This window comes from Protobothrops mucrosquamatus, unplaced genomic scaffold (assembly GCF_001527695.2).
Source record: "Protobothrops mucrosquamatus isolate PMUCROS unplaced genomic scaffold, P.Mucros_1.0 scaffold_169, whole genome shotgun sequence".
Lineage (NCBI taxonomy): Eukaryota > Metazoa > Chordata > Lepidosauria > Squamata > Viperidae > Protobothrops > Protobothrops mucrosquamatus.
The window spans coordinates 168,510-179,183 of NW_015386245.1; the positions used below are offsets into that span (position 1 = coordinate 168,510).

General features: G+C 34.7%; 1 protein-coding gene across 1 annotated transcript in view; it reads left to right on the plus strand.

Moving 5' to 3' along the window:
- Nucleotides 1–10,674, plus strand: part of LTBP1 (latent transforming growth factor beta binding protein 1) — a 128,380-nt gene that overhangs the window by 93,905 nt on the left and 23,801 nt on the right. The window contains exons 21-24 of the mRNA XM_015822022.1: nucleotides 567–746; nucleotides 5,403–5,489; nucleotides 7,764–7,892; nucleotides 9,804–9,944. Coding sequence (XP_015677508.1) covers nucleotides 567–746; nucleotides 5,403–5,489; nucleotides 7,764–7,892; nucleotides 9,804–9,944 — 537 coding nt within the window. The remainder of the gene's footprint in view (nucleotides 1–566; nucleotides 747–5,402; nucleotides 5,490–7,763; nucleotides 7,893–9,803; nucleotides 9,945–10,674) is intronic.

Sequence of the window (10,674 nt, forward strand, 5' to 3'; positions counted from 1 at the left end):
AAATAATAATAATAAACTTGGAAGGGACCTTGGAGGTCATCTAATCCAACCCCCTGCTCAGGCAGGAAACCTTATACCATTTTGGACAAATGGCTGTCCAGTCTCTTCTTAAAAACTTCCAGTGTTGGTGCATTCACTGCTTCTGGAGGCAGGTTGTCCAGTTGCCTTTTGAAAAAGCACCTTTGAGACAACTATGACCTGGATGACTGAGAATCTCCACAGACATATGTATATCTCTGTACTAAGGAACAAGTCTCAACTACAGCTACCTCTTTCAAGACTTTTAAATCAGGAGATAAAATAAATGAGCAAATCTTATTTTAAAGGATTCCTGAATAGGGGAAAGATAGAGGTTGAGGTTGTAATTTCATAGTCTGATTCTGATCTCTGAAACATAACCAACAAAGAGCCCAATGTTATATTTACGTGGACCCACTGAATCTACATCATCCGCTTAGTATCAGGTTATAGGTATTGTGAATTGCTTTAAGCACTGCATTTATTTTTGAGTAGATGATTTCTCTGCATACATATTGAATGTATCTTTTATTGTTTGTTTTTCATAGAGGTTCCAGACAGAACCAAAGAAACCGTGGAAAAGAAAGAATGTTACTACAATCTAAATGACGCAAATTTTTGTGATAATGTATTAACATCCAATGTTACAAAGCAAGAATGCTGTTGTACTTTGGGCGCTGGCTGGGGTGACAACTGTGAAATATTCCCATGTCCTGTGCTTGGAAGTGGTGAGTTATCCTTTTCCATTCAGTGGCAATTATTTTGCATAACATTACAAGGAGACTCAGGGGTTACATAACTAAGAGGTTCTTGCTCTTAGCAGTCACACTTTCCTAAACAACTTGGATCGTTAAGGATAATATTAATGGGGGGAAAGAGATGCGAATAGCAAACTGGAATATTTGAGCTTTTCTATAAAATGAAAGCTTTACTTGCATGAAAGATATCTAAATTGGAATCAAGAAAGTAATGCTTTCTATTGCATTTTTGTGCTAAAGAGAAACCTAAATCTCAGAAATATATTTTTTTTAATATTTTAAATAGTGCTAGAAGTTTTGTAGAATTTCTCTCTCATGTGGCTGTAAAGACTACATGATTCAAATTTTCCTTGTGCCACCTATAGTGTAAGATAGTAATTCTGTTTGCCTAATATTAATTAAATGTACAAAACCTCTGCCCCGGAACACAAGTGCCAGTAACAGTTTGCAAGTTGTTAGTTATTTTCATAACTCCGAGTTGTTTATTATTTTATTGAAAGATTACTGTATTTCCTTTAAAAAAGAAATCTAATATGTTTTGCTAGAAGTAATAAGATAAAGGTTTCTGATTTATTCCAGTATGTAATTTGTCAGGAGTGAGGGCAAGGAAATGAATGTGATTGCACTGCAAGTAATCCTCCAAAAGTATATTAAAAACGTCAGATTTTCAACTCCAAACCCATAGAATTGTTGCGACAAACTTGCTTTACAGAGTACTTGTATTCATAGTGAATATTTGGTTGGGAAACTTGCTTTACAAGGGCCAAAAAAGATGTTTCAGGTTTATTTTTTATCACTTTCCCCCCCCCCACACACACACACACCCTTACCAACTGAAGTCCATCACATACTGAAAAATTGGCAGTGTTCAGTTCATCTTTCCTTTCTAAAAGAAATATTATCTCAGCTTTTGCATTTCCTTTAAATTGCACAGTTTGTATTGTGTGCCAGTTGCATATTTTCCTGGATCAGGAAACCCTACTCTCATTCACTCACGCTCTAGCTACTCCCCAAATGGACTCCTATAACATGGGGCTGCCTTTAAAAAATATATGTTACGTTGCAACTTCCGGTTTGTGTCATGGCACAATGGGATGCAGGAAGGCAGGGTTCTGCCTTCCACGCCCAATTTTGCCCTGCTGTGGGCCCTGAAAAGGGCCTAAAATCACCCCAAAGAGGCGATGAAGAGGAGGGATGCCTTGTTGATCACAGAGAGATGGCGGTCTTTCCATTCAATCCAAGGAAATCCCTCTAAACCAGCAGGGGAAAGACTGGCTACATTCCTGTGGCCGGCCATTAGCTGGTGACAACTGAAGAGGAAAAAACCATTATTTAATATATCATAAACAGCATGTCTGGAACTGGGTGAGAATATTGATCCTTTCTTTACTATTTTACAACTGAATTTCCTGGAAAAGGCTCCCAAGAAGCAAAAAAACTCCGAATGTAAACGGAAGTGGCGTTTTAATTATATGGGGGACAGAAACATACAATATTGAAGTGGAAGTAACATAAAGCTACAATTTTGATAAATTTGAGAACTGAGATAAGTGTTAAGATTTTCTCTTTGAAAAAAGAAAAAAAACATTGAGGTGAAACATAAGAAATCAATCCTTTGTTTTAAGAGTGGAAAATGGACTTTGAATGACATCTAATGGTGGATTTGTGTATAGCACTATAATTTGCTCTGCTTGGTGATTCCTACTCTGGAAGAACAGCTGACAATAAAGGAAAATATTTTGGCATACTTATCATCCTGACCTTCTTGGATTAAAAATACCTACTGAGCTTGGACTGTTTCTTTGGACAATATTTTATTAAGTTTTATCAGGGTAGGGAAAACCATGGATCAGTATAGTTAGTGGGATTCGGGATAGGGTTAAGAGAAAAGATTGGGGTGGGAATAGGTACAACAATGGGGTTGCCACCAATAACATTCCACGCTTTAGCAAGCAAACTATCGTCCGGATACAAATATTCAAGAGGGGTAATCAATATGATAATAAGTGTGTAGTCAACAGAAATAGCAAAAATTATAAAAAGTTATAAAACATATCAATTAATCATTAAAAAAAGTTAGTCATCTTAAAAGTTTCACACACAGTTTTCGTGTGTGAAATTGGATTAAAAATACCTACTGAGCTTGGACTTTTAACTTCAAGAGCTAGTGGGAGAGAAAGAAAAATTTGACCTTGGACTACTCCTGGCTGGGAAAGAGTTTTGAGCTGTTTTCAGAGAGGTTGAACATTTTGAACACTTAGAATATCATGGATTACAACATTGCCTGATTGACAATTTTTGGGATACGTGAGACAAGGGATTACTATAAAATATTGCCTTCAGAACTGAATCTATACTTTGGAATATATTGGATTATAAAGGATACATATAAAGACCAGAAAACCAATCTCCAGGAATGAAATCTCAAGAAAAAACAAACACCTTCCAGAAAGAAATATATTCTATGCTACAACTAGTCTACCAAACAATTGTTGAATGCAAAGAGGATATAAAAGAAATCATAATGAGACTAAAAACAATTTAGACAATATAAATGAGCAAATCTCCAAATTAAATCTACAACTAGAAAGCTCCCAGATAACGACCACAAAGTATGAACAAATAATCCAGAAATCAGAAGACAAAACAGAGGAAATGGATTTAGAGATAGAAGAGATAAAAGAACTGCAAGACTTAGCTATAACAATGAAAATGCAAAAGACCTTTTACCCCTTAGGTCTGCAAAATATATCTGATTGCAAAGAAAAAGATTTTTAAAAGGGGAATATAGAGCTGTTAATGGAAATGTCACAACTTGAGAGACAGGAAATGAAAAGAGAAATGGGGGGGAGAAAGGAACTGGGAGTTGTTTAAAGAATATAAATGGGTGGAATTCCCCCCCAAAAAATACACTACCCAAATTGTTTTCCTCATGCAAGCAATTTTCACAAAAATAGAAAGAAAATTCCTGGTCGATCTAATTGCCCTGACTTGGAAAGCGACTTGGCAAAGAAAGAAAGCGAGAGTCAGATTTAAAAAACAGAAGACTTGACCTTCTAGAGGGGGCATTATATGTTTAAATACCTTTTTGAATAAGATTAAAAGAACGGAAGCCTTTTAGATATAATTAGACTTTTACAATGAAAGATATGGTTTAGAATTAAGATAGCATTTTTTTTCTTTTAATTGATATGGGAAATATGAAGATAAGAGGAGGATTGATTTAAATAAAACTTTCAGCTATATGTAATTAATACTGAGGAAATCATAATTGATAAAGATATTTCAAATATTGATGGGAAATCAAACTTGAACAAGAGTACGAAAAACAAGATATTGATTAATGAATTGACATTATTGACTTATGAATTGATATTATTGTTATTTGTATGATATTAGTAAAATATGATGAAGATGCTTATATCTAACTTTGTATACATTAACAGTACCAAAAATTGTAATGGTGTAATAAAGGGAAAATGGAAAAAAAAATATGGAGAAGAAAGGAGGATCAGGGGAAAAATACTGGATTGTGTAGTATTGAACAGATTTATATTGAAAAAGTTAATGTTAAATATTTGAACCCAGACAACATGTTGTTTACTAAGCACTAAAGACTGTAATTTTTAAAGAATTAATAAAACTTTTATTAAAAAAAGAATAACTGTTATGCTTCAGTTATGTGTGCCCCAGTAATGACACATGGGTTACCAATTTGCTTCCAGGTCCTGGAAGGTGCTGGTAAAGACCTTTAAAACCTACATGGCATGTGGTTACCTTATTTGAGGGTCCACCTCATCCTAATTAGATCCACCTCTCCCATCAGATCCCTTCAGTCCATCAGCCAAGGAGCTTTATTTGGCGAGACCCAAGAGAAGAGCCTTTTCTGCCATGCACCAACCCTTTGTACTATCATTTCCCCCAAGATGAAGTTGGCCCCAACTCTGTTGGCCTTCCGGAAGGCCCTCAAAATTTGATTTTGCCATTGGGCCTGGGGATCCCATGGAAGTCTGGAGCCCCTTAAATGGCTAGCATAGGTTTAATTGCATTCTTCCCTGTCCTTTTGTTATTATGGTTTTTAATTTTCTAATTCATTTTAATGGATACATTATACTGATAGTTTAGTTTTTGTTTTAATTCTCTTGATTTATATAGCTGCCCAGAGCCACCTGCAAGTGAGATGGGCAGCTATATAAATCAATCAATCAATAGTTGTAAATTTGTTTGGGTAGCAGAAAACTGCTAAAGAGAAGAAGCTGAGCCCTGCAACCAAATTTAAACTTAGATTGATTACAATTCAGATAACAAGCTAAAATAAAGCTACACGTGTAGTATACAAATTAATATAAAGATTCCAAATTTGCATCTTGAAAATCTATCAGTTGTGTGCATCTGTGGCAAGCCATGCACTTAAATCTTACAAGCCATGGATGCTAAAAGGAAAAAAGCTGAGTTCTCATTATTTCAAGTATCCATATATATATGTACCATTAGAAATCTAAAATCTGAAATGTGGTATTTACAAATACATTAACACATACTTGTTATAGAAATGTTGCTATTGATTTCAGAATGTAATGCACAAATATAGTTCTAAATGGATTCTTGGTTTTATCTTCCGGCTAGCTGAATTTATTGAGCTGTGTCCTGAAGGGAAAGGGTTCATACCATCTGAAGAACCACATTATGGAGATGTTACACATAGTTACAAAGGTCAGCCTTGATATTGACTTGAATATAGACTCAAATTAATACCATGGTTTTAATATTTGTTTGTAATTATTGTTTTCCTTCAACTGCTGCTTATTTGAATTAATTTTTAACTTTTTTTTAAACTCGCTAATGCCTTAATTCCCCCAAAGTGTCAATGCAGTTAGATGATAAATGATGTGTTGGTTTGATACTGCTGAAAATATTTTAAAATCTCTATGATGTATGTGAGACAGTATTTCAAAATGTAAAGTTGTATCTGTTGGACTATTTAACCAGGTCAACTAAGAAATATCATTGCTGGTTTTGCTTTTGTTTTCCTTTGAATTTCTTTGTTTATAGGAACATAATTGGTTTTCTTCCTTAGATCTGCTCATTTCCTTTTACAAACATATAATTCTCTTTCAGCAATTCTAGACATACCATTCTTCAGATATCTGATCTTTTAAAAACTTTGCTTTATTATGTGGTTGTCTAGTTTTCATCCAGAATTTCTTTTTTACTGTACTGCTCAATTTCTGGAAAAATGCTTTAAAAATATTAGAATAGCCAATTATTTCTTTCTGGAGAAGTATGCTAGTATTTTATCTTTAGGGTATCCAGCATATAGAAAGCATTGTTTTCTTAGTATGCTACTGTTACCATGATATGAATGGATATCATCCTGTTCAAAACAACTATCTGAGTAATTGGACCCAATTTTATTTTGCCTTGTGTAAATAGCAAATTGATGTTTCAGAAATAATTCAACAAATAGGATAAACATTGAGACTTTTCTAAATTTTAAAATGTTATATACTTAAGTTATATAAGAAATATAAAATATTGTGAAAAACATAAATATTCCTGTTTTCCTGGCTGTTTCAATATGGTGAAAACAGATCTATATGGAAGGCTTTACAAATACTTTTCACAAGCATGTAAAAAAATCCTGGCTATCACTTAACATCAAAACCTCCCAAAGAACAGAATAGATACTTTTAGAATTCTATTTAGTGATAATTATTGTCATAGCTGTGTGGAGGAACATACCACTACTGTAATTTCCAAAACAAACCCACAAAAAATCATTAATTCTCAGAGGATTTTATATCAGATGCAACACAGAAGCAAATAGATGGACAAGACGCAATGGATGGAAACTAATCAAAGAGAGAAGCAACCTAGAACTAAGGAGAAATTTCCTGACAGTTAGAACAAATAATCAGTGGAACAACCTGCCACCAGAAGCTGTGAATGCTCCAACACTGGAGGTTTTTAAGAAGAAACTGGACAGCCATTTGTCTGAAATAGTATAGGGTTTCCTGCCTGAGCTAGATGACCTCCAAGGTCCTTCCCAACTTTTATTATTATTATTATTATTATTATTATTATTATTATTATTATTATTATTATTATTATTATTATTATTATTATTATTATTATTATTATTATTATTATTATTATTATTATTATATCATGCACACAAAATTGGGATATATCTTTATAAGGCAATGTTAGCAGAGTACATGAAAGTAATTTTGGAGCTGGAGATAAGGTAAAGCACTTGATCGAACTGCCCTCCAAACGTTAACATTAGCTGACATTTGCAAAACTTATGCTTAAGGCAATACACGCAGAACAGGATTGCTACATGTAATGGAATTGCCAATGTAAAAACAGAACATGCTCAATTGAATGAATTGTTTGGCACATATTATTTCTATACTAAATAAACAGCAAGAATAAGTTACCAACATTCCAGATGAGGCTGTTGGTCTAAAAAGACGGGCTCTTGATTGTTTAACATTTTAATCATGCAACTTCCCATGACAAATTTCTGCAATTGATTCTTTGTGAAAATAACATTTTTTTTTAAAAAAAGAAATAAACAAAAATGGTTTGCAGTTCATTGCTTTTTACTTGTAAGTTTTAACTTGTTCTCAACTCTGCTTTTCATTTATGCTTTTACTCATGTGTTTATATTGTTTTATGACGTTGTTGTAAACTGCCCAGAGCCACTTAGGTGAAATGGGCGATATAGAATTTTTTAAAAAAATAAAATGAATAAATAAATAATTTGACCTGAAGAAAATGCAACTCTTCTAGAATAACTTTATAGAAATATATACTATTTTGGGTCCATCATAGCAGGTACTATTCAACACTGCTCTCCTATTTATTGTTTATAGATATAAGGAATAACAATATCTCTCCTAAAAATTTGATCTGAAAATTCGTACTCCACCTATATGATTAAACAAATGACGTTTTAGAATGTCAATGTTTCCTTTTCAGATGCTGATGAATGCCAGCTCTTTGGCCAAGAAATATGTAAAAATGGCTTCTGTTTAAACACGCAGCCAGGTTATGAATGTTACTGCAAACAGGGTACATATTATGATCCTATAAAACTTCAGTGCTTTGGTAAGTATTCAGGCTTGCATCCTATTCCTCTCACTGGGGAAAGACAGCAAGATCAAGATCTAATTCTTGACCGTTTATATAAGAACCTGATTGCTTGTACAGGTAGTCCGTACTTATAACAGTTCATTTAGTGACCATTCAAAGTTTCAACAGCACTGAAAAAAAGTGATTTATGACCATTTTTCACACACAGGACTGTTGCAGCTTCCCCACAGTCATGTGGTCAAAATTCAGATGGCTCATATTTAGGACTGTTGCAGCGTTCCGGGATCATGTGATCTCCTTTTGTGAGCTTCTGACAAGCAAAGTCAATGGGGAAAGCCAGATTCACTTAACAGCGGTGTTACTAATTTAACATCTGCGGTGGTTCACTTAACAAATGTGGCAAAGAGGACAAAACTCACTTAACAAATTTGTCACTCAGCAACATAAAATTTGGGCTCAAGTATGGTCCTAAGTCAAGGACTACCTGTATTCCTCAAATGTTCCTTCGAAATTCTGCGACTAATTTTTATTCGGAGAAATATAGAACAATGGCTAGCATCCATTTGCTTGATTGCAATCGCCAGGAAGAATGTTGTGGCCGCAGAAATTTTGCTAGATTCTTTGGTCTCTTAAGACAATCAGAGGAAGAAATACATGGAGATAACATTACAAAGAAATAAAATACATGATTATTTCTGTGGTAGGGTATATACAATAGTCCCAAACATATTCAATTTCATCTTGCTGTGGTAAAGGTTTTACTGAGACCTTATTACACAGTATATAATTAACTTGGAGAACAATTTCTGATTTGCATAATAAAAGATGGATACATTTTATATTGCTGTTACAGGAACAAACCTCTAAATAATAGCAGCTGGGAAATAAAATGCGAAACAGCACAGCGTCCTAATTTAAATTTGTAGTCTTCCCAGGAATCTTCTAGAAGGTTACTGTAAAAATTGTTAGGCTGAGTGAGATTTTGATGTGACCTAGCAGAATATTTCTCATGTTTTTATAAGATAAAGTTTGTCAACAATACCGGAAAGCTGAAGCTGGCAGAAATAATAAGATAATTGGGAGGAAACAGACTTCATAGTTACAGGTTTTACATTTCTACCCAATTTGACTTCTGTACAGCTAGAGTCCTATTTTTTATGCATAATGCACAAATATACTCTTGGATTCTTTTTTAGTGAGAGTTACATTCTGCTTATAAAAAATTCATTTGAGAAGATGAGTATTTTTTGCATACTATTTCCTCCCTAAGTATGGAATAGCAATTCACATTTGTGATTATCATAAATGTATTCCCATTAATCCACTGAATTGCCTACTTATTCACTTTTTGCCACTTAACTGAAAATTATTCCTCATCATGGTCTTGACTTTTGCAATCTAAAGAGAAAAACCATTCTGTATAGAATAACAGAATGAAAGGAAATCACAGTGAAAGGTTTAATTATCTTGGGCCCAGATAACTTTTCTTTTCTGGTATAAAACCATTTAATTTCTTGAACTGGTATTGTAGTTTCTTTTCTATAAAATGAGCTGTCTGGATAACAGTCAGTTTTTGTCTGAATATTCATGAAGATCAGGTTAATTTTATCCAGTAGTACTCATAGTCTTGTTATTCTAGAGAGGGAACGTACATATAATTTATTAAAAAATATACTTGCTGTGCTGATAAATCAGGACTGTAGAAAGACATAAATCCACAAGAACAACATTTTATTTGGGTATTTCAGGAAGACACGTCTGTTTAACAGTTCTCCTCTTTGCAAATATGTTCAGTACGATTGTCTTGATTTTAAATATCTGCTAATGAAAAATACAGACCAGAAGTTGATCACTGCAGATGTTCTGTTCAAGCTATTTTGCAGGAAGAGATTTCCTCTGAAATACTTTTCATTTGCATTTGAACAGATACAGATGAATGTCAGGACATCAGCAGCTGTATTGATGGCCAGTGCATCAATACTGAAGGCTCCTACAGTTGTTTCTGCACACACCCAATGGTTCTGGATTCTACAGGAAAGCAGTGCATCAGACCAGCAGAATCTAGTGGTGTGCATTATTTTATGTATTGCTATGTTCAGGTTGAAGGCCAAAATATATGAATCAAAAAGAATATTGTAGAATTATCATTATTATTATAGTATTCAATGTGCTTCTTTCCCAAAGACTTTTAATTTATAATTGCTAAGTCCTTTTGTTAGGTATCTCATTTTATTTAGTAGAGCCTCGGGCTGCAGAGATCTGCAAAACATAGGAAAACTAATTTTCTGCAAAGATAATTACCGCGGATGTGCAAAACATTCATTGCAACAGAAAACATTCTATATACAGAAAGGCCAAGTTCACATGGTTCGTGCCCAGCAAAAATGTGTTTTCTATATGGGTACTACCCCGAAACATATGTGTTACAGCCAGGGCCAGATACAGAATATGTGAGTTTCAGGCATAGGTGTTCTGGAGTGGGGTACAGAGGGGAAACACCTTCAATTGAGGGGGGGGATCCCCTGGAGGGGAGGGCCGAGGATTTCGCTCAATATCTGCATGACAAAGTCGTGCGGATCCGGGAAGGCTTAGACTCCAACTGGCTGGCCCAGGGGGAGGAGACAGAAGCAGGTCTTGAGATGGTTGTATGGGAGGAGTTTGACTCTGTGGCTCCCGAGGACGTAGACAGGGTCCTGGGGAGGCTCAATGCAACCACATGTTTGTTGGATCCGTGTCCCTCCTGGCTGGTACTGGCAGCTCGGGAGGGTACACGAGCCTGGTTCCAGGGAATTGTGAA